The sequence below is a fragment of the Letharia lupina genome (genome assembly GCF_014066315.1).
Source record: "Letharia lupina isolate WasteWater1 chromosome Unknown contig_15, whole genome shotgun sequence".
Lineage (NCBI taxonomy): Eukaryota > Fungi > Ascomycota > Lecanoromycetes > Lecanorales > Parmeliaceae > Letharia > Letharia lupina.
The window spans coordinates 1592544-1615215 of record NW_023502984.1 but is presented as its reverse complement, the minus strand read 5'-3'; the positions used below and the strand labels follow the sequence as shown (position 1 = coordinate 1615215).

Here is a 22672-nt window from a genome sequence, read left to right as displayed (position 1 = left end):
TATAGAGTCTCTCTTATAGAGTCCCTCTATTAATATAACTCTAAAGACCTTTTAAAGCTATATTAATATATATATAAATTATATTATTACTATTATAAAATATAATTAATATTAATTAAATAATATATTATAGAGAAGTTTATATTAAAGTTATTTAATATTAGATTAGAGTTTTTAGCGTCTATAGCTTAATTTAATTCGATTTAATTTAAGAGCCTTCGACTAATTATATTATATTATTTTATTAATATTCTATTCGCTTAGATATAAATTTAGAAATTATTACTAATTACTTCTATACTAATAGATATTATTTTCGCTATATTATATCAATTTTCTTCTAGCTAGACTTTCTATATACGTTTATATTTTAATTAGTAATATTATTATAGCGCGAATATAACGAGCTACTATTATTTTTAATATCTCTTATAAAAAAAAGTATAATATTAGAGTTCTTAGATATAATTATTTCTTTATTATTTTTACTATTTTTCAGATATTAAGCGTATATATATACTTATTTTTCTTTCTTTCTACTTATTAATTATAGAATATAATTTTATAAAGAAGGGGGAGTAATATTACGAGTATATTCTATATTCTTAATATATTATTTAGCTCTCTAATCTATTTAGATCTAGCGTGTCTTAATAGAGATATTCATCTATTACTTAATATCTCCCTTCTATTTATATAATTCGATATCTTAATTATTTTATTTAAAATATCTATATTAATATTACATCTATATCGATTCTAATATATATTATATTTAATCTAGATTTATTATTATATTTTAATTAGCGAGCTCTATAATTTTTAAAATTTAAAATTTCTTTTTTTTCGCTAAACCTTTTTCTTTCTTTTATCTTTTTTTTAATATAAGAATTACTTTTTTTAATTATTAAATATATCTCTCTTATAATCTAACTTTTAATAATTATTTTATTTAAAATAATTTATATCGATAAAGTCTCTATCTCTATCTTTAGAATATATATATTAATTACTTTCTATATTTCTATAACTCTTCTAAAATACTTATTCTAAATCGGTTTTAAATATTCTATATATATTTCTTAAACTTCTTTTAATTTCTTCGATATATACTATATCGCTATCGCGTAGATTATTATTAATCTTATTACGATATTATATATCTATCTTATTTTATTAAATATAACTTCTTAAGTAAATATAATAGTTATAGATAACGTCTTAAGCTTTTTATTATATTCTATATATCTTAATTAAATTATTCTATAAATATATTATTTTATAATATAATATTATAAATATATTAGTCTATAATATATATCGCTAAAATTTCGAATTTATATTAAAAAAAAGATATAATATTTAAATTTATTATATTATATTCGAATATAATATAGTATTACTTAATATAAAATATATTATAGAATATATTATATCTTTTTAATTAGTAAATATAACTCTTATCTTAAGTATCGAGTTATCGTATATTTTCTTTAAGATATATACTTCTATTAATTAATAATTAATATTTATATAATTAAGTTCTTTACTCTTATTTACATTATTTTTTAATTTAAATAATTGAAATCTTCACGCCTAGCCCTCCCGTGTTTATATCATCGATTGGTTTGGAAACCCGACCCGAAAATAACAAATGCTCAGAAAGGGGTATATGACAGAAATTCACTCGTACAGGGTAGAGCTCAGCGTCACCACAGCATAGGCAACAACCCCGCGCTCATCTTTACAAGGTGTCCAGTGCGTGAAGAATTTGTCATCCCCTTTGGAACGTTCCAGTGATCGGAGCGTGAATAGGTTTACGCTTGCGGAGATGGCCTGGCCGTGTTTCAAGGCATCCTTCACCTTTGATTTGTATTCCCGTGGCAACGCTGTCGTGTGCTGTGCCAAGAATTTGAATATGTTGCTACCAACAAAGCCGTGGCTGCTGCTGTTGGTTATACCCAGAATATCTACAATGCCGAGCGAGTAGTGCGAGATGGCGAAGCTGTCATATTTAACCACTAGGTACTGCAAGATGTCAATACCAGACATAGGCAAGATAAAAGTGTCGGGGGATATTGAAAAGACGTACCTTCGAATACGTAGTATAGAAAACCTCCATCTGAGTCCTGAAGTTCATCTTCTCAATTTGTTTGAGTAGTCCCTGCTCCATACCGTCCCCACGCACCTCTACACGTTTGGTGCTAGAGGGAAGCTGAGGAACGCTGATGAGAATTTCGGGGTCAGCATGTCCTTTGAACAAAACAGAGTCGTATCTCGCGGCGAGCTCAAAGAGCAGAACGACAAGAGGGAATCGTAAGTATGACACAAACTCGAGTCATGTCACCAGTCTAGAAAGCAGAATGAAGAAGGTGGAAGAAACCTGTTTATGACCCAAGACCAAGTGGGTCAAAAACGACGACGAAAATGATACAGAGCACAGGGAAATGGGAATACATGCCCACTGCTTTCGAAACATGTCGTACGCCTCAAAACAAAGTCATGAATGGGAAGGAGTCATACGGAGATAACGTACCTCTCTTTCCTTGAGAATCCGAAAAAGCTCCTCTTATTTGGCTTGATGCTTCTTACCGACTGAGCAGCTTCCTTGTCGTCTTCTGGATCGTCAGACATGGAGAGTATCTTCAGAACGTCGGTGTTGCTACGGATGGTCGTCGAGCAATTGATTTGACCACCAATGAAGAATTTCAAGTTGCCTTCCGCATCGAACAAAGGCGCTGATCTTTATGTGAGCCGAATGGATCATGCTCGCGACAAGGGACAAACGCAGGGACGCATACCAACGTAAAGCAAGTTCCAGAACGGCTCTCCTGTCTTTTTGTAGTTGAGCAAAAGCTCCACGGTCTCTTCCCTTGCCTCGATAGAGGCCTTCAGTCGCTTCGTTGCGGTTCGGTCTGTGTAGTTGCCCTGAAGGAATCGGCAGTTGCGTGGAACGACTTCGGGCCTTGAGTAGCCGGTCACAGAAACGAATCCATCCGATGCATAAACAATGGGATTGTCAGCCTTGTTCGGGTCTGTTAAACAGAAGCAGTCTCCAAGACCTTGGTATCTGCTGCGGTCGGTAGACAAGGCTTTGGAAGCGCTGTTGGTCATCTGATACTTGACGAAGCGTGGGTAGACGGCAGTTCTCAGGATATTTTCTACGCTGTCTTGTGCTTCTGTGAATATCGATTCCATGGACGGTAGAGTTGACATGGTGCTTGCTTTGATGTCTGCATTCATCCGTCTCATCAAGTTCACATGAATGCCTAGCTGTTTGGGCGCCTCGGTTGCCGTATAGGAGTAATGTATATCGGTCATGATGGTCGTCAACTCGTCCAAGAGGGCATTGTAACGGTCCACCTACGCAGATTCACCACCATAAGCGAGGCAAATTAGTGGAAGAGCGGCGGCACCAACCTTCTCCAAGAATTCCATATTCTCCCCACACATGCGAGCTTGACTGAACTTGAGAAGACGATGGGCAGTGGTGGGATTGTGTAAGACAATCTGGAACACCTCGGTACTGAAGAAGTCGGCCAGTCCGTTTGCGCTCTTGTCGAGGCCTCCATGCTGTTTGGGAACGGAGTAGGAGGAGGGCGGCGGGTTGTAGTCTCGCGATAACTCGTCTCCCTTGTTGTTGTATGAGCCTTTGCGCTGCGCGAGCTGAGTATTGCCTGCACGCTCGATGGGGAGTCGGTCGTCACTTTGCTTCAAGTCGCCATTCAATTTTCCATTCTGAGCAGCCATTTCTCTCGTTACCAAAGACATTGTCACCGGTAAACTTTGATCCAAGAGAATGGCATTTGCCTGAAAAGCGAGGGTTTATGGAAGAGCCGCGGCTGTTTCCCTAAATTTTTCTGCTTCTCTGACGGTTTGACTTGCCAGAAGATGTGACCGGGATGCATATTGCACTCGGCATCCAATTAGACCAAGGCCATATTCGGTCATAGCTCACTGTGGCAGAAGCTACGGGTTCGGTTACAGTTTGCGAGATGGTGCAGACTGAACAGATGAAGGGTCCAATGTCCAATTTTCCCCCCATTCCCAGCCAATCAGCTTGCGTTCCCGATGATCATTGACCTTCGGCAAAGTTTCCTTTGGCCATTAATTATAAGGACACGATCGAAAGGCCATCGAGGCATCGAGATTCAAAAAAACGATTCGAGATCCTGGCCCGGCGATGATCTACCATGCATGCCTACATGCAACGGCAGTGTGATGAGCTACACTGTATGGCGCAAGCTCATGGGTCAACCCAGGACAGTCAAGCTTGCGAGCCTCACGACCATTCCCCAAAAGGGCCTCAAAACAAGGGACCTTAAGGGCACTGCTCCGATGTCATTCAGACCAAATCCATGCCTTTCCTCTTTATCATTGGTCCGTACCCACGGCACAGTGACGCCTGGTGCATTGTTACTTTAATAACTCAACGCCCAAGCTCCTAAATTGCTAGCTTAGAGCCTAAGGGATGCTCCCTTGTACATTGTCATTTGGTATTCTGTTGGACCCCTCGGTCGATTTGCGTCACGACTTGCGATAATAATAATACCGTATGATAATACGAGGATGGAAAAAAGAATAATTGGATGTTTCATTTTCTTTTCCACTTCTTCCCTTTCAGTCTTTCTACGTTACTTAATAGATATTCTTCTGTCATCATGATTGTTATTTGAAATATCACTATTCCATTTTCAATTGCCATCTGGCGTCATTTCCACAAAAAAGCTTACAAAACCTAATCCCCAATCAAGTCCGTGTTTACTTGACCATTCGTGTATAGCTGCGATATTAGAAGATTGAGCGGGCTGCGCGTACGCTGCATGGCTTTACGTTCATACTAGATTTATTTGCCGCTCATGGCCAATAACTATATGACACACAAAATCAATGGCCATGTACTCCAAGTCCCAACCCCAGGCGTGGACTATGGGCTCAAGAACGATGATGGCTTCGATCCTTCCAAATATGATTTTTACAATCCTTCCAATCGCAGCGCTGCCACGGCGTTTTTGGTACGCCTAGACGAGTACGTGTTCTTCTCCGAACTGTCTTGCCGTATCGCAAATGCTCAATGAACAGCAGACAACATTCGACATCTGAGGCTACACCTTTCGGTGCTCCACACGTCTCTTCAGAACCCTGCGAGACGGACAGCCCACCCCCATTATCACCTATAGCGGAATTGGATGACGACCTCAATACTGTCAGGCCGTGGCGCAGCTCCGATCGTGGTCTCGCTGCCTCAATTGAGAGCGAAGAACCCAAAACTCGTGACTTTTCTCTGGAAGACCCCCCTGATAATAACGAAAATGCGATTGAATCAATCGCGCCTCTGGAGAAGCGCTCGGAGCTGCTCTTCTCTCGCGAGCATCTCCAATTGATCCTTGCAGACTCTACATTGTCTTTGAACTTCACTGACTTCCTGCGCACATATCGGCCAGACTCTGTTCCTATACTCGCTTACTATCTTGATGCCGTCAAAGCATTGAAAACTATCAGATATGCAGAGGCTATCATCAGAGGCCTTGAACCGATCCCTGGTCATGCCTTTACCTCAGAAGCCAACAGCGCCACAATGGCTTGGGTCATGGAGGACAAGGCTGATCGAGCGTTGGATGTTCTTGTAAAAGACGATCTACCAGCATTCATCGCATATATTTATGTTCGGACAGTTGACGTGGCATTGGTAGACAGGGTCACTGGAAAGGAGGATCCGGGATCGCCCGGCATTGCGGATGGCCTGGCTGAAGTCTTCGTGCTCTCAGATCCGTCTCGTCCAGACAATCCAATTGTCTTCACTTCCGAAGGTGATCCCCGCGCCTAACTTACCCATTGTTGTCAAACTAGCTAACAGTTTGTAGAATTCCACAGAATGACAGGATATCCGAGGACTGAATTCCTTGGGCGCAATTGCCGCACACTGGGAGGAGCAAGAACAAGCCTGTTTGGGATTTCTCGCTTTCGTTCCTCCCTTGATGCTGAGCGGGAACACTGCGAAGTCCTACTGAATTAGTAAGTATTCTTCAACAAGAAACCCCCTACAATCTAATTGTCATTGTGATGCAGCCGCAAGGATGGATCGCCTTTCATTAACCTCATCATGTGTGTACCCTTGCGTGATCAATCTGGCAAGGTCAGGTATTACCTTGGCGCTCAAGTTGATATCACTGGTCTTGTCAACGACTGTACAGGGCTTGCGACTTTAAAGAAAATCGTCGAACGCAACAACGAGCATCGAAGCCATGTGACGAATCGAGACATCCCGAAAGAGACTCTCCAACGGGACGAATTCGAGCAACTGAGCGAAGCGTTCAATTCGCAAGAGCTGGAACAGCTGATTACGCTAAGACGGCGTCAACAGCTTCAGTCTGAAGAGGGTTTCATCTATACAGAGTCGGAGAAAAGGCAGCGAGATGATGATTCAACGTCTAGAACGCCTCTTACAGACCTAGATGATAGTTTTCAACTCAATGGACAGGGAAGTGCTCCACCTCTGGGCTACTATAAAACCGTAAGTACCTGGTACGGAACACGATGTCTAGGCAGTTTCGCTGATAATCTCAGTATCTTCTGGTTCGACCGTATCCATCACTCCGTATCCTGTTTGCCTCGCCTGATCTGCGGATACCTGGAATCCTCCAGTCACCTCTGCTGAGTCGGATTGGGGGCAGTAGTCGGGTCCGCGGCGACCTTGCTCATGCTCTTGAAGTTGGCAGGAAAGTTACCGCCAAGGTACAGTGGGTATCCAAAACCGCCACGAAATCTCGAGCTCGATGGATTCACTGCACCCCGCTTCTAGGCGTCAACGATACCATAGGGGTCTGGATGGTGATCCTTGTAGACGATGAAGATGACGGGGAGGGAGAGCGCGAACAGTTTCCACAAGAGACGAGTAGTGCCAGCCGGCAAGGGTCAAACCATACGGCAGATGCCCTACCGTCGGACGAAAAACGACACAGGGGCAATCTTTGTGGCGTTTCTACCAGCATATGGAGCGACACCTCTGAGTCCATAATTTCCGACGAGATTGGAAAGCCCAGGCCAAGGCGGCCGATGCTCCGGCAGCCGTCAGAAATGGGTGTTTCAGCTCAACAGCCTCTCGTGGTTCGGCCGGAGCCAAAGATTGCTGGACGAGCATATTCTGTCACCTCAAGCAGTGATCGACGCATTTCTGTTGCCCAGGAAAGCAGAACCTCGATTGGAGGCGCTGACAGTAGGCCCGCAAGTCAAGGTAGCGCTATTTCGCCAATCCAAAACACCATGCAGCCGAAAGTGAAGATTGCTGGGCGCCCTAGCTTTGACGGAGACGGTGCACAGAAGGCAGCCATCAACATGCCCGGACGATCTGGTGCTGAGAGAGAGACAGGCATGGGTGGCAGGCCATCTGGCCGAAGGACTTACAAATCGTTGTCTCCCTATGGAATTTTGTTTGAGGACTGATTTATGTGAGCTGGTTGCGTATACCCGATCTTCAATTGTTCCTATACCACGCAACTTTACAACGTAAGATAGAAAACAACGATCTCTGAACAAGCCTTCGACCCCCGTACTCCCCACCGGGCATTTTTGTAAATGCTTGTTGTGAGTAACAGTGATTCCAAGTTCATTTTGTGAAGCCTCTTGCGGCCGTTGTAGGAGTGCGCGTACTCTACGTTACTCAAGTGTCTGTGTAGGGTATGTGTTGTATGGCTACTAGTCATCCCACTTGGCGCTTCCTTAGCAGAAACGCGGCTACTTGACGCATACTTTCAGGTCTCTTAAGTACTAAAGTGTTAAAACAATCATTTCCAGGAGGTATCGATGCTGCCATTGGATACTTGGCCTCCCCCTTGTACTTTGATTGTTTTAGAAAAGAAGTTCTGCTTTATTTCTATTTACATTGCCTCGCTGAAAAGACCCTTTTCTCTCCTATTGAAATCATGTTTGGAGCTGTATTTTTGCACGCAACGTTTCTCTTGCTGCCATTCTCTGTTGATACTCGTGACATCAACTTCCCAACAGTCTCCGGCATCAAAAGACTTCAACAGCCCCTGACTAACGATGACGACGTCGATATCGCAACTGGTAGCGATTTTTCTGGCCTAATGACTTTTGCGAATTTGCCATACGCCAATTGTTTCAGAGACTCGGATGTGGACGCATACGATATCGCCATTATGGGGGCACCATTCGACACAGTCAGTACTCCTTATCTAATTCTACTCATGATACGGAGGCAGCAACGTAACCAGAGTATTATCTATGTGTATACATGCATCGAAATCGTGAAACAGCAGAACATCAGGGTGGTGGGTTGAGAGTAGGATATATTGGCTAACATCCAAAAGGCCGTGACTGCAAGACCAGGAGCTCGGTTTGGACCCACTGGTATTCGACGGGGTTCTCGCCGAATGTCTGCATCCTTTGCTTGGAGCATATATACCGGTGAGGCTTTCCCACCTCACCCGATCCTGCCAAAACTGACCAGCCTGACAGGGCAGAATTCTTATAAGAGCTGGGCTGAGATCTTAGACTGTGGAGATGCCCCCATAACCTTTCTTGACAATACCATTGCCTTGAAGCAGCTGGACAAGGCACACAAGGTAAGAGCTCAACTCTCAATGTCTCATTCAGCACAAGTCTGAGGTGTAACGCTATTTCGGCTACTAGTTTCAACACATTGCTTACATGTGGATGCATGGCCAAAGGTCGTCTCCGGTCGAGAGGCTAAGGCAATAGAGAAGTCCTTGATACCTCGTATCATTACGCTAGGAGGAGATCATACGTATGTATTATCGGATCAATTTCTTCCAAATGAGTACCACCATTGAAGCCCCAAGCCATATGTGAAGATGGTATCAGCTGCTTCTTTTCTACCGGAAACTGTCTCGAAGCAGGATTGCTACATTAAGACAGAAAAGCTGAGGTCGAGACCCCTTAGTACCACACTTCCAGCGCTTCGCTCTGCGGCGTCGCGATGGGGCGCAGTTTCAGTCATTCATTTTGACTCCCATTTAGGTAGATAGCCTCATCCAAATGCTTCAATGATGCTAAACATAATGTATTGCAGATACATGGGATCCGAATGTTTTGGGTGGAGGTTTGTCACAATATGCGTAAGCCTCTTTCCAAAGGCTGCCCCAAAAGATCCTCGCTCGGCTGATCAGTAGCAATCCAGTGGCGTAAATCACGGTAAAGCCTCCCTTGTGGAATCCAGGACGTCAAGATGCCAACTCAAACAAAATTGTAGGAACCTTCCTCCACATTGCGTATGAGGAAGGCTTGATACAAAACTCGTCCATCCACGCGGGAATCAGAGCACCTTTGATAAGACGTAAGGGAGACATACGCAACGACCTGCGCTGCGGCTTTGATACTATCAAGGCCAGAGATATTGACCGCATTGGCGTGGACGGCGTGATCAAGAGACTCAGGGAAAGGGTCGGTAATACTAAGGTCTATATATCCGTCGACATTGATGTGCTTGATCCTGCCTTTGCACCAGCCACTGGAACAGCAGAGGTTGGAGGATGGACAACAAGGGAGCTGCTTTCTATTTTGGACGGTCTCGAAGGCACCAACGTCGTCGGTGCAGACGTTGTGGAAGTTGCTCCGATCTACGACAATCCAGGCGAAACAACAGTATTGGCTGCAGCGGAGATCGTCCATTCGTTGCTGACCTTGATGGTGCAAAAGCCGGTCAAGGCACCTTGATGTCGTCGTGGGCATATCCAGACGAGATGGCAAGTCGGACTTAGTTCTCTAGTGCCAAGCATAGCCAAAATTCTAGGTATTTTGGGGGAAGTTGAGCACTTTACTTGTCCACCGCCGAGGCACATTCTTAACCAGTCGATCCCCAGGGACTGCTTGCGAGAACGAGAAGCTCCGTATCTTAGTCCGTAGCCACTAAGAATGACATAAGTAGGTACCTTATTTTTGGCCCCCAGTAGCCCCGCTAAGTGGGGCGTAAGTGCATACCTATCGATAAGGAAATTAGCTCACAATGACATTCCCCACACCCCACGCAACTTGTAGCCCCCCAATATTTATTGACGACTCATCATTTACGAACACCAGCTTCAGGAAAGTCAGTGCGCAGTCAAGCAACCCTCTAATTATTTCAGTCAACAACATCGCCGCAAGCATCCGCCATGGCTGAAACAGGGTATATTGAAGAGCCCAAGAGGTTCGCTCCTAAAGATCCCCCAAAGCTCAACCCGCCCAGAGATGAGCCTATCAGGGTTGAAGACCTCGCCAAGTGTGACGGTACGACTGCTATATACCGCATCTGCGGAAATGGGACCTAATTTTGGCTAATTGAACGGAATATGGGACAGGCACCGACTCTTCGTATCCTACGTACGTCGCCATCATGGGCACGGTCTTCGATGTCTCCAGCAACACAGCCTACTCTCCCAAGAACCCATACAATGGTACCGACACGCCGTTCCGATTTGAGCTTCCAAATCCTCTGCCGACACAAATTCAACAGCTGACCAAAATCCCAGTGTTTGCCGGAAGAGATGCCTCACGAGCCCTCGCTCAATCTTCACTCAAGCCTGAGGACTGTAGACCTGAGTGGCAGGATTTGCCGGAGAAGGAGAAAGGTGTCCTTAAGGATTGGTACACATTTTTCAGCAAGCGATACAACATAGTGGGCAAGGTGCAGCTCTGAATGGTCTAGAAGCGCGAAATACAACGCCCCGTTGTGCAGCACGATTGCGCTTTGACGATTATGTTTACTCTGTCAATGTGATAGTGAAAAAGGCTTGGCGGATTATTTCCCGCAAAAATAACGCCCCGCTCGTATCAGTCTCCGGTCATCTGCGGTTCGACATTTTTTTTTAGCCTCGAGACTCGAGAGCCTCATCCGTGGAAGCCCCGAGTTCGGAGATCCTCGTGCTGGCCCCCACATCCCTGTTAGGCTGCATGCATCAACGCGAGTGGATGTTTGCATCTAAACGATCCGTGGTTGAGATCGACGAGATTCTGCAGCAACCAGCATGGCTTAGCTGTCGCTCGTGCGAGTGCGAGATGCATACGTGCCTGCGGTTGGCCGGCATCGAGTATCGAGAAAGCAGGACGCATGATCTGTTATTCCTGGGAAGCAGGTAGCTCTTCAGGCAACCAGGGATGGCTCATCGAACGCTGTTCCTTATTGATAGTCACGGCTCAGGTGTCCGTATCATCTCCAGCCTTGGGCCTGCTGTCGCGTAAAGCTCCTGCAGAACGCGTCCAAATATGTCTCCGCCGAGAGCAAGCAGTAAACTAAGGCAGTGCGGGCATAGCTGGAGCTCCATTGCATTGCCCGAAATAATGTTGTCAGTCATTGCAACACTCACGCGGATGGGACAAATCCCCTGCACCAAAGACATGTCACATTATTGGTATATATCTGTTTACATGATCGAGATGCCAGCTTTGACAAGCACACGCGGTGAAGATCGGAAAGGAAGGAACTGTTGTGGAGATTGATCACATCTCTTGGAAGAGATCCCATGGGGAAGAGCAAGTGACTCAGGTATTGGTACTGCACGGTTCAATCCAGATCGCACGCTGAGCAATACGGCCTTACTCGTAACTTGGATTACAAACACATGTATCTGCTTTACCAGATTGCGGCCTTCAAATTCTTCGCTATGTGCGAGCTGAGAGAATTGACTGCTTCATTTCGTCTGTCCACCTTCATCTTTCAATCAACAATTGATGATGCGAACGCTACTCGTCACTTAGATACTGCCTGACTTCTAGACCTTCGCATCATTCTTTTCCTTCCGATTATCTGTTGTCGCTTTGCGAACTTTCCCGACTCATCGCTTGCTGCGTTGGCATTCGGGCCTTCTGGTGTAGGATCCTGCACAAGAGACTTTGGGTTGGATACTCGCTTCCTCTTCATACCTTTTCGCGTCTTAGCCATCAATTGGTCTTTGGACAAACGCTTTGACACAATGTTTGGAATTTCCCCATTTTCCCGTTTCTCAGAAACGAGTCTTGATCTCTCTCTAGCTTTTGTCTCCCTCTCGTGCCGTCTTCCAACTACTTGGGCATTTTCGATCGCAAACTCTGTGATCAGCCGCTTCCTTCTCTCTTTATCATTCGTACCGTCGGAGTTTTTTGCAGGCCCCACTGCGTGCCCGTTCAGCCACCGAAGCCCCATTAGAGCCCACCGATGTGAGGAATATTCAATGAAGCCATAGCCCCTGCTTCGACCGGCGCCGCTGTCTTCTGTTACCTTGCTCCCTTCCCTGCCCTCGAAAACAACCTTGGCCTGCTTGACAATGCCTTTTCCTTTCGCTTTTCGAGCTTTCTCGGCTTGCTTCATCTCTTCGCCACCTCGTGAGAGCTCCTCTTTCGATAACTGCTTTCGTAGCTCACTTTTGACATCTTTTGCGAAGCCGACAACAGCTTCTCTCGCAAGGGCCTTGAGACCCTTAGAAGTTATGCTACGTGGCAGATTACGAATAGACAGACGTGTCAAACTGAAATGGAGCGTAGGGTTGCTTCTAATGAGCGATTGGCGCTGTTTTGCGCTGTCCTCTCGCATTTTAATCTCGGACGGCGACAGCTGACCATAAAGAGGGGTATTAGAGGGTACAGTGCCCTCTGAGAGCAAATACAATCGCCTTCGATCTTTATCTTGGGCATCTCTTACATTGCTGCTGGCAGATGTAAGTCGCGTAGCTTCGTTGCGATCTACTGCTCGAGACAGTTGGAGCACCCGACCCTCCATTGTATACCGTCCGGAACGGTCCAGGCTCGTATCCTCGAGTAAGGATTGCTTTGTCGAGGAACTACCTGTGCCTTTGGTCGTTGTGCTCCCTGGAATTAGTGTGAGCTGCATCCTAGGAGCCTCTCGAAGACAAGAATCCGCGTCTTCTTTGTTGTAGAAACAGATGAACCCTGTACCCTTCGGTCGTTCAGTCGCATGGTCGAGGACTACTCTTGCATACCGCACAGGGCCAAAAAGCTCAAAATGAACTGTCAATACTTCGTCTGTGCTGGTGAATGGGAGGTTCCGTACGAACAGAGTCGAAGTGCTGCTGTCCTTCGTCCGCGCTACCGAACCCTCGTCGACGTCCTTGTCTTCCATCGACGTGGGTTGACTATCTTCGCGAACCGAGGAAGCAGACCGCTCGATATCACTCTGTGGAATGTCTTCGACATCGATGTGGTGGCTATCTTCCGGGTTGACGCTTTCGCCATGCTCCTCCACTGGGGGGGCATTTACATCTCGGTCCGGAGTCTCTGGTCCCGTACTTCCAGTTTGCATTGTCTCCCAAATCTCCTTCTCCACGGCCCAATCCACAGCCAGTGTCCTTCCGTCAACCTCTTTCCCGTTAACACCTTCCAAAGCCCTCTCTGCGTTCTTCCTTCCCCGTAGTATAACAAAGCCAAACCCAGCTGATAGACCCAATTCTTTTTTGGGCAGAGTGACGTGTTTGATCTTGCCGTAGCTTCTGAATAAGATTGCCAGATGCTCTGGCTCCTTGATTGTCCAAGGCAGATTCCTCACAATGAGTTTTGGTGGCTGCTGCACTTCACGTTTGTGCGGACCTGGCCGAGCCTTCGCTTTCGTAGCACCAGTGAGCCCATCTTGGTTTGCTCGACGATGTCGAGGCTCTGCAAGCTCGACCTTGATTTTTCGGCCTTCGAACAAAGATCCATTGAAGGTGTCTTTGGCAATTTGAGCGTCCTCGACGTCGGCAAAAGTGACGAAACCATACCCCTTGGACTGCTTGGACTCTGAGTCGATAACAACGGTTGCGTGTTTAAGAGGAAAAGATTGGGAGAAAAAGTTGGTCAAGCTCTCTGATGTAGCATCCTCGGGTAGTGAGCGAACAAATAACGAACGCCCTTTCTGCTGTTTTGTCCGTTGTTCCTTGGCGGTATCTTGCGATTCTTCTCCGTCGAGACCGATAGCATCATCGCTAGCCGTGGTGACTCGATCAAGGCCATCAGTTGTGAGCCGCTGCCTCTTCAGTCGAAACATTTTTGAGGATGATCGAGTAGACTAGATATCGTTCAAATTTTAACGAGTCAAAAGCTCTGTGACTAGTGTAAGCGCTAGTGCGAAAGTTCATTTCCCGTTCTTCGGCTGTTTCATCCACACAAACGTACCCCCATTCCAGAGCACAATTCTCGCTGCAATTGGCAACACAGCGGTGATTCACGTTGAATACCCTCGTCAGTACTTTTAGAGCCGAACATGTATTCCAGCTGGACCCTAGTCACCACTATACGATCAATGAAGCAAAGGGCCGTTACAACACAAGCGCGGTATAGGAAGCACCAGGGGCTCGATGAGTACATCGCTCTGGACAATTCACAAGGGAGCGTGATTGGCCGTGGCAAGAACCGCAGCTGATGCTCGCATGATATGGTCTATGTCGTACGACAAAGGGTTAAATTTTACATGGAAGTTGAGAAAGGCCACCGGTCTCGTCGCAGTTGGTCACGCTCCAGAAACCGATCTTTGCCTGACAAGCGCCGCCGATATCATAGATTTTCTCCTTATATAGTCCCTAGACGCCCAACTCCGCCGCCATAAAGAAATCCTGCCCACTCTTACCGAATGACAAGTCGAGGTGAATCCGGTATCGAGACCGGTGTCCCTGGAAAGATCATCGATGGCGATCCGTCCCTCGAATACTCGAATGAATGTGAATGCGACAAGGGCGGTGTCTGTCAGATATGCCGTTAGCCATGATCCCGTGAATTGTTGGCCAGAAAAGACATTGAAAATTGAGACATCTTTTCTTTCTGGAACAGGAGATAAGAAAAGACATTGGATAGTAGCAAATTTACTGAAAGTGGAAGCTGTACTCGGGATGATTTACATGAGCATTGGAGTCCTGATAGGACTGTTGCATAGGCAGATCTATGCCGGCGAATGGTGCATAGCCGGTTTCATATTGACTGAGGATGTCCTCGTCGAGAAAGCCGTTGTGTTTTGATGGTCCAAGCTCGTATGGCACCATGCTAGGCAATGTCGTCGGGAGCGGCGGGAGGTACTGCGGTTGCCCGGAGTAGTCAGGATACGGTGCAGGTAGGGTGTTGAAGGGCGAATGTTGTGGATAAGGTGCCTGGATAACGGGCTCGGGTAGCGAATACGAGTAGTTGTACGAAGGTGGAGGGGAGATGGAGAGTTCTCTGTGGTAGTGATATGGTGACTTTGATGAACGGCCGGTCTTTGGTGTCGAGTATGGAGTCAAGAGTGGTTCTGGTGATCTGCGGCGGCCTTTTGAAGCTGCCGAGTCCTGTTTCGATGGTTTTCGCTTCACTCCCTCCTCATTCCTCCGATGTGTGTGGCTCTCTTGAATCATGGGCGCTAGCTCTGCGTGTGACTGCTCCGGTGAGGCTGATGATGAACCTGCTCTTCGTTCGAGATCTTCAAGACGTCTCTTTATCTTCTTGCCTATTCACTCTTCAGCACTAATCTTTGAGCTGACTTACTTACGGTCGAGTGAGGATGGCGACACTTACGGTAGTTGCGTTGAGCGATCCTGTTTTGTATTCGTCGACGCTCAGCCAGGTCCGATATCTTGGTCCAGTCTTCGTTTGGGTTGGCGCTGGCGCTGAAGGCACTGCTGGTACTATGGCTTGAAGAATATTTGGGTGAAGTTGGGCCTGGGTAGGGCAGCGAGTAGCTGCTATTGCGTTGCATGGTTCTCATGTGAAAGGCTGGCTGGGGGTGGGAGAGGTGAGTGGGCGGTGAGTATCAGGCAGGGACTGCTACCAGAGAAGCCTGTTAGTCTGTACCGGGCGTATCCGAGGTATGAAGTGATTAGGAAGTTTGAGGGATTTGGAGGGGAGGTCTGGCAGTATTAATATAATCGCTGCGGCGGAGGGATATTGGAGCCGTGTGTTTATTCGTTGATACACTACTTTTGCGTACCTAGCAGCTGGAAACGGATCAAATAGATGATCCCTGCACGCACATGGAATTACCGAGAGGATGCTAGAGGATGCAGGGTGCTTCATGATTCATGCACGACCCGAACGTGGCACCACGACGATCCCACATTAATCATCGCCTGCAGCCTTGTAGCGAGATGGGGTCCGTAGGGTAGGTATCTAAAAGTACGTAGCTCCAACTCGAGCAGCACAAGAGGTAGGTACCTTTACCAAGCACTGTACTGATTGCTACCACTCTAGGACTGCTGGATCTGCCAGAATCGAATGCACACGAGATAACAAGGACCAGGCACTCTGGAAGGCCAGGGACGAATGAGACGGCAACGATGCCAATGATGCCAAATTTGGGGCGCCTTGAAGAGGGGAACGTTGCGTTGCCCTCAACGTTACAGCGTGCGGCATGTGGTACGGTCTTTGACCGTCTTGGAGGTCAAGCTTCCTCAGGCAGTCGCAAAAATTGCTTGATGCACATCATAATGCACCAATAGCAATGCATTTCAACGCACTCTCCACCAGTCAATTTGACAATTAGCCTTTCCCTCCCCATGGACCTCGGGGCTTTGACTGCGGATTTAGGCGAAGCCAGCATCAAGCCGTTCCACTTGACCATATTAGCTTGGATTAACAATAGAACGTGCCATAGGGCTGCACAAATCGCGCGACTTGGTCTCCTCTTCTGGTAAGGGCTCAGGTGAGCTAAACCGTATACTGGTCTTTTTCCTCGACTTAGTCACCATTGTGGAATCAAGACTAATAAGCGGTTCCCGGCTACTATTAATGGCATATCTAATCATGGGCTCCTATCAAATCGGCGCGAGCCAGACAAATCTCCATCAGGCTATCAGCTCCTACAAAGTGGGCAGTAGTGGGCAGTGCTGCGCGAAATGCCCGGTGCCTGGAATGGCGGTCAGAAAAGGTGAGAAGGCTGTTCGCGAGTTACCATCGTCATGGGACCAAGGATTTCACCCTGGCCTCGCAAGCCAAACGCCGAGTTTGACGACTATCGAACGGGCCATTGCGTGCGGGCTTCGCATAGGGCGCCCGTTCGGGGTTTCCGAGCTTTGGCATCATTCTTCCCTCCCGTGACTCGACTCGCCTCTGATTACACGAGAAGGCTGCATTGACTGGGAAAAGAGATTGGAGCTTCGGAGCAAACCACAGGGATTTATCAGCCAAATGGCGGTGGCAGATAAGTGCCCTTTTCATCCTCGGTTTACTCACCCTTCAGAAGCATGTGCATTGTGCAGAGAGTCATTCTCTGCTCCGTTGCCTAGATCGGGATTAGCGTGCATGAAACATGTGGTGCGGCTGAAACTCCATGGTTCCATCCCCACACTGATCCCCTGGATCCGAATTGGCTAATACTCTATGTCTACCGGGCACTGGTATGACCATGAATTTCTTCATCATCTCCATCTCGAGATTTCAAAATACAGAATTAGGGTCTGAGTCATCTGTTTCCTTTTCTAAGTGATGAGTGGCACGAGAACGACAACGTGCTCGTAGGGCTCCGTAGAGACGGGGGCGGCGATAAGTCCGTCCGTATCCGACGGAGATGACGCGGACCATCCTTTCATGACCATGTGGCATGTGGAACAGTGCAAGATGGAACACGGAAGATGGAAGATGGAACATTCGGATGCAACATTCTAGCGGCTGACACAACTCCAAAAGGCAGCACTACTGTCCAATCTCAGTACTGGCTGGTAGCAGTAGAAGAAGTAGCAATGGCAGTAGCAGTAGAGGTAGCGGTAGCAGTATCGTAGCGGGACGCAGCTGCTTTGTTTCATCATGGTCCAACCCTGACTCCTTGAGCCCAGGCCGATGTTGTTACCCCCCGGTGTGCTGAATAATTGGAATGCGCTTGTGCGCCTTATGATTCGTTCCCCTCACTGCCACCGACTGCTACTAGAGTTTTCGCTTCCGCTTAATAAGAGGCCGAGGGGGCTATTCATATCAAGCGAACACCAACTGACTCTTCATCTTTGTCTTCATCTCCGTTGGCTAATAACCCTATATTGCTATAGTCTTCAGGTCCATCTGGGATACGGTCTATCCAGACGCCACTCTGGGAACAGTAACAATAATCTACATATCACGGAGCTGAGAATTTAATATCTCTAGTTTTTCGTCGGCGAACGCCTATTGTTCGTATCGTAGCACCAGAGACTTCATTTCCTTATAGCGAAGCATTGGTCGGTATTCATTCTCTCCTGGTGTGCGTCTAGAGACTGATGAGGTAGGTAGTGTTGTCTAAGCCTTTCGCAAACTTTTGTTTCGGCCGAATGACCGGAATCCTTGCTCTATTCTTGCGTTCTCTGAGGCGTACTTTCTCTTAGGACAGGAGATGGATTGTTTCTTTCTCATGGTCTACGACCATCTCCGTCTTCACCATTTTTGAACACATGCGCAGCTTGATTGCAGAGGGCTAGTCTTGCGACCTAGAGCGGCGTCGGAAGGCCCAATTTGGCTTCCAAGTTATAGGAGACCAATCCCTTCATGATCTTCAGGCGATGCTACGACTTGAAGTACTCATGACAAAACAAATGATCATGGTCGTTGAACGTGGTGGCTGCGGATAGTATTCGGACTAAAGTCATTTGTTTGGAGCGTTCCTGACGATCCCTTTTCGTTAATGCACATGAGATCATCAGCCGCCAACATCCTCCCGACAAACATGGAACTGACGCTTGCCCAGCAGCAGGCTGGGATGAAGCCAGGGTAATGATCAGGGTATGATCATTCCCATCATTTCAAACATGTGTGCACATGTTTCTCTTTGAAACACCGCGGTTCCCTGGCAAGCCTGTCCACACATAGTGGTCTGTTCTCTCCGATAGGACCATCCCACTGCAATCAACAATACGCGTCCTGAGTCGGAAGATAGAACTACGAACATATCTCCAGGTCCTTTCAGCCACCGAATCATCCACATTCTCGCCGCCCAATCTTCCTTCCAATTGCCGATTTGAAGAGAGTACGGCAGACGCCTGTCCTCGAAACATGCAAATTGCGACGAACGTATCTAAAGCTCTGCTGTCATTGAGGAGAGGCCAATTTGAGTCTCACGGCGCTTTGCACGATTTCATGCCAGGCACCGTCAGGGATTCGGTCTATGGTCTCCTCCCAGGGCCATATGTGTAAGGTTACTGTCAATTCTAGGACCCGCTACGGCCATTATCGAGGCTTTTCAGCAAGGTGTGGGTCAACATCAACATCAATTTGGGGCCCAATGCCAGGTGAAGTGTCGAGAGAAGAGCTGATAGGCATATAAAGTGTAGTTAGAGCTTGATTTGGTTCTCTTGGCTCCAGAAAGACCTCCTATACAAAAAACGCGTTTCAGGGTCGGCGCTTTATGATAAATGCGCTTAGCCCACTTGACATACAAAGCAAGTTCGATGAGTGACTGCAAGTATGCCTTTTGATTTTTGTAGCTCATTGTTTTGGTCTATGAGGATGCTATTCATGACACCGTCGATGTGACAAGTGGAATAGAGGCAAGTGACCAAGGTCATGCAGCAACGCTTTCTATTTACATCATTTTCCATCGCCTTATCTAGAGCTTCTGCATAGCGGCCTGGAGTATGCCATTGTCAGTTGATGATCCAAATTCTACAGACCAAAGTTAACTCACCACGTCAGTGGATTGCACATGATCTTCGTCGCCTTCAATCTGGCCTTGCAAGTCGTCGATTGAGACCTTCTCATCCTCAACGACCAGATTGACCTGCAGCTTGCTGATGCCGTATCCTACCGGCACAAGCTTGGATGCACCCCACGTTAGCCCATCTATCTCAATGGAGCGCATGTTCTTTTCCAATGCCTTCATATCGGTTTCGTCATCTTTAAGAATGTCAGTCTAGAGTCCCTCATAATTGAACTCATCAGACCTACCCCAAGGTTTGACGTCTAACGTGACAATACTCTTCGCCGCAGGCTTCACCTTGCCCTCCTTCTTCTTCTTGTACGCCGCTAGATTTGCCTCTTTCACCTTCTGAGCCTCCTCATCCTCCGATTCATCTGACCCAAAGAGATCGTCTTCATCATCCTCGGCTTCGGCTGCAGGAACGGCAGTAGGTGCTTTGGGATTGGTAGGAAGTTCGCTTTGCTCAGGGCCGTAGGCGGTGTGTGATTTGGAAGGGTCGCCAGGGAGCGAACCAAATTCAGACTCATGCGATTGCATGTGCTTATACCAGCGGTAGGCGTGAGGGTATTTAGCTGGCTCAGGCGTGGACTTCAATGCTTTGAATGTAGCGACGTCGGCTTGAGATGGACCGTAGCTTGATCATCATTAGCTATTGGCTGTTCAAAAAGAGGTTCAGTATCGGAACAGCGTTCAAAACAACTGGGTCAGAGAGATGCGCCCATGGCGCTTGGAATTTCTTCACAAGGAGTGTCTTGGGCTCCTCAGAAACACGGACCAATGTATTCTCATCAGGTAAAGTAGAAGGAAGAGGTAGTCCCCTTAAAGGCCCTTAAGGGAAAGGAAAGGGTATGTCTACGAGGATTCAACGCAGGACGAGCTGCTTCTCGAGAGCTTACCCGGTGATGTAGGATCTTGTGCGAAGCCATGACTCCAAAGCTTCATGACATGTTAACAAGGTTTCACAGTACTATGAAGAATCTTCATCGCTTACTCTGAAGACCCATGTCGTTAACGAAGTCAGTGAAACCCATCTTATGGTTGTTTTCGTGCGACGTAAGGGCCTTTAAGTGTGTGCAGTCGATAGAACGAGAAATCGAAGGTGTTCTTATTCTTCAATGGCCGTAAGGAGTCAAAAAAATTGTGGAGCGTGAATATGCGAAAGGGCGCTAAGGAAAAGGGTTAATCCGGGGAAATAGATAACTCCAGATTCAATTACAATTTACAACACGGTTTGGTGGTTGCATGGACAAGGCAAAGCTTTAGATTCAAATGATACTCTTTATTATCGATAGCGTTTACTTGGACTAGTATGTAATGTCCACTTTCTACCTACTGTGTCGTCACACACCATTTCAATGTCGAGGATCCTGCCCCAAGCATGCAGCCGTGCTTGGTTTGCCCAGAGCAGAAGATGTCCGTCTTCAGCGCTGAGACCTTCTTCAAGGCTGAGGCCTGCTAAAGCATGTACTCCGAGAACGCAACAGCTGGAATCCCAATCGCGATTCCCAGTTTCCTTCTGCAGAGCGAACCACTGTTCTTACGCCAACGGTCGACCGCGACTACCAGGAGGCACCTATCGAATGAACCTAGGTAATGATAAGAAGGAAGAGGAATTGGCATCAGAACAGTATGGAGTGAACCTGACATCGAAGGCAAGAGGTGGAAAGCTAGATCCAGTCATCGGGCGTGACTCGGTACGCAAAAATTTCCATACCAAGTGTTGTGTTTTTGGGACATGCCCTGACGTCTATTCTTCTGTAAACATGATTCAAGGCTCATAAATACCATTATGAACTGGCAACGCTAATCCCGGAGACATGAGCCAGCATATCCAACGCCTCATTCAAATCCTTTCTCGTAGGACGAAAAACGATCCCGTATTGATTCTCTTCATCGACGAGATGCACTCTGTGTTGGGGCTTGTCAAGGCAGAGTGTTCTCTGGATGCGGGAAACTTACTCAAGCCTGCCCTGTCACGTGGGGAGGTCCAATGCTGTGGGGCGGCGACCTTGAACGAATACCGAGTAATCGAAAAGGACGCTGCACTAGCTCGGAGTTTTCAGCCCATACTCGTAGGCGAGCCAAGCGTGCAAGAGACAGTAAGCATTCTCCGAGGTCTAAAGGAGAGGTAGGAGGTCCATCATGGAGTCCGGATACTTGACAACGCCCTTGTTGCTGCCGCAAAAGGTATTCTCTCAGATGCACAAGGACACAAAGTCGACATTCGCAACACCACATCGTATTAACGTCCAACCTCGGCGCTGATATACTTGTGATTGCTGACCCAATACATCAAGATTCGTCAGAACTATAACCTTCTAGAAAAGAGGCAGTCATGGCCGTTGTAGGCTCAGCATTTCCACCAGAGTTCTTCAACAGACTAGATGAGTTCAATTTCTTCCGTCGTCTGTCTAAGTCAACTTTAAGGGATATCGTCGATATCCGCCTGAATGAGTTGCAGGCTAGGCTTGAAGACCGCCGCATCGTGCTCGCGCTTAACGATGAAATTAGGAATTGGCTAGCAGAGAAAGCTTTTGACCCTCGATATGGAGCCAGGCATTTGAATCGCCTCATCTCCAAGCAGATTGCAACTGGTCTGCCGACAGGGTAATCAGAGGCGAGATTCGAAGTGGCCAACAAGCAAAAGTGGAGATAGCACATGGGGGAGATAGTCTGACAGTTCTGCCAAGTACATAACCAAATGCAGATTCGCTGTTTTTTGTAAGAGAGTATGAGCAGGGTAACTCAGGAGAAGCTTCCGGCCAGGCGAAGGCCCGCCTTTCAAATGGGCTTCGGCCCGTTACTATTGACATGTCAAACACCGGATGTAGATAGGTGCCTTCTGCTCTTGTGGGTAATTGAACACGCTCTTCCTCGATGTCTTCCTTACTGCTTCCATTCCTCCGCCCTATCTGTACAAGTCTGAGACAAGATTTGTGGCTGATGAACATAAGTAGAAAAAAGATTCTTGACTGTTGCGCGTACTGCATGGAACACTGCCCTAGTATCAGAAGGTTATTGTACAGACCGAGGTTAAAGATGATCGATCGCGGCTCACAGCGACTGCATTCGATAGACATTGCATGTCATTTTTAGATAGTCTTGAGAAATCCAACACAACCTTGCCAA

At 47.0% G+C, this 22672-nt stretch overlaps 9 protein-coding genes across 9 annotated transcripts; 5 read left to right on the top strand and 4 right to left on the bottom strand.

The window, feature by feature from the left end:
* Positions 1-1683: 1683 nt before the first annotated feature.
* Positions 1684-3771, bottom strand: HO133_002822 (uncharacterized protein; the record flags this gene model as incomplete). The annotated part of the gene is made up of 5 exons (XM_037293747.1): positions 1684-2028; positions 2093-2225; positions 2537-2738; positions 2802-3363; positions 3421-3771. The coding sequence occupies 5 exons, from the start codon at positions 3769-3771 to the stop codon at positions 1684-1686; spliced, it is 1593 nt and encodes a 530-aa protein (XP_037150576.1).
* Positions 3772-4859: 1088 nt separating this feature from the next.
* On the top strand, positions 4860-6016 carry HO133_002821 (uncharacterized protein; the record flags this gene model as incomplete). Its single annotated transcript, XM_037293746.1, has 3 exons — positions 4860-5029; positions 5086-5810; positions 5865-6016. 3 exons carry the CDS (start codon positions 4860-4862, stop codon positions 6014-6016), a joined length of 1047 nt encoding a protein of 348 aa, XP_037150575.1.
* An 87-nt stretch (positions 6017-6103) lies between these two features.
* HO133_002820 (uncharacterized protein) lies at positions 6104-7443 on the top strand (the record flags this gene model as incomplete). Its single annotated transcript, XM_037293745.1, has 2 exons — positions 6104-6514; positions 6568-7443. 2 exons carry the CDS (start codon positions 6104-6106, stop codon positions 7441-7443), a joined length of 1287 nt encoding a protein of 428 aa, XP_037150574.1.
* Positions 7444-7922: 479 nt separating this feature from the next.
* On the top strand, positions 7923-9696 carry HO133_002819 (uncharacterized protein; the record flags this gene model as incomplete). Its single annotated transcript, XM_037293744.1, has 5 exons — positions 7923-8235; positions 8479-8585; positions 8755-8767; positions 9053-9082; positions 9233-9696. The coding sequence occupies 5 exons, from the start codon at positions 7923-7925 to the stop codon at positions 9694-9696; spliced, it is 927 nt and encodes a 308-aa protein (XP_037150573.1).
* Positions 9697-10133: 437 nt separating this feature from the next.
* HO133_002818 (uncharacterized protein) lies at positions 10134-10657 on the top strand (the record flags this gene model as incomplete). Its single annotated transcript, XM_037293743.1, has 3 exons — positions 10134-10248; positions 10320-10415; positions 10491-10657. The coding sequence occupies 3 exons, from the start codon at positions 10134-10136 to the stop codon at positions 10655-10657; spliced, it is 378 nt and encodes a 125-aa protein (XP_037150572.1).
* Positions 10658-11707: 1050 nt separating this feature from the next.
* On the bottom strand, positions 11708-13972 carry HO133_002817 (uncharacterized protein; the record flags this gene model as incomplete). Its single annotated transcript, XM_037293742.1, has 1 exon — positions 11708-13972. The coding sequence occupies one exon, from the start codon at positions 13970-13972 to the stop codon at positions 11708-11710; it is 2265 nt and encodes a 754-aa protein (XP_037150571.1).
* A 575-nt stretch (positions 13973-14547) lies between these two features.
* Positions 14548-15655, bottom strand: HO133_002816 (uncharacterized protein; the record flags this gene model as incomplete). The annotated part of the gene is made up of 3 exons (XM_037293741.1): positions 14548-14664; positions 14820-15397; positions 15466-15655. 3 exons carry the CDS (start codon positions 15653-15655, stop codon positions 14548-14550), a joined length of 885 nt encoding a protein of 294 aa, XP_037150570.1.
* Positions 15656-19453: 3798 nt separating this feature from the next.
* On the bottom strand, positions 19454-20574 carry HO133_002815 (uncharacterized protein; the record flags this gene model as incomplete). The annotated part of the gene is made up of 5 exons (XM_037293740.1): positions 19454-19474; positions 19532-19740; positions 19792-20177; positions 20440-20479; positions 20535-20574. The coding sequence occupies 5 exons, from the start codon at positions 20572-20574 to the stop codon at positions 19454-19456; spliced, it is 696 nt and encodes a 231-aa protein (XP_037150569.1).
* A 786-nt stretch (positions 20575-21360) lies between these two features.
* Positions 21361-22154, top strand: HO133_002814 (uncharacterized protein; the record flags this gene model as incomplete). The annotated part of the gene is made up of 2 exons (XM_037293739.1): positions 21361-21671; positions 21866-22154. The coding sequence occupies 2 exons, from the start codon at positions 21361-21363 to the stop codon at positions 22152-22154; spliced, it is 600 nt and encodes a 199-aa protein (XP_037150568.1).
* Positions 22155-22672: the final 518 nt, after the last annotated feature.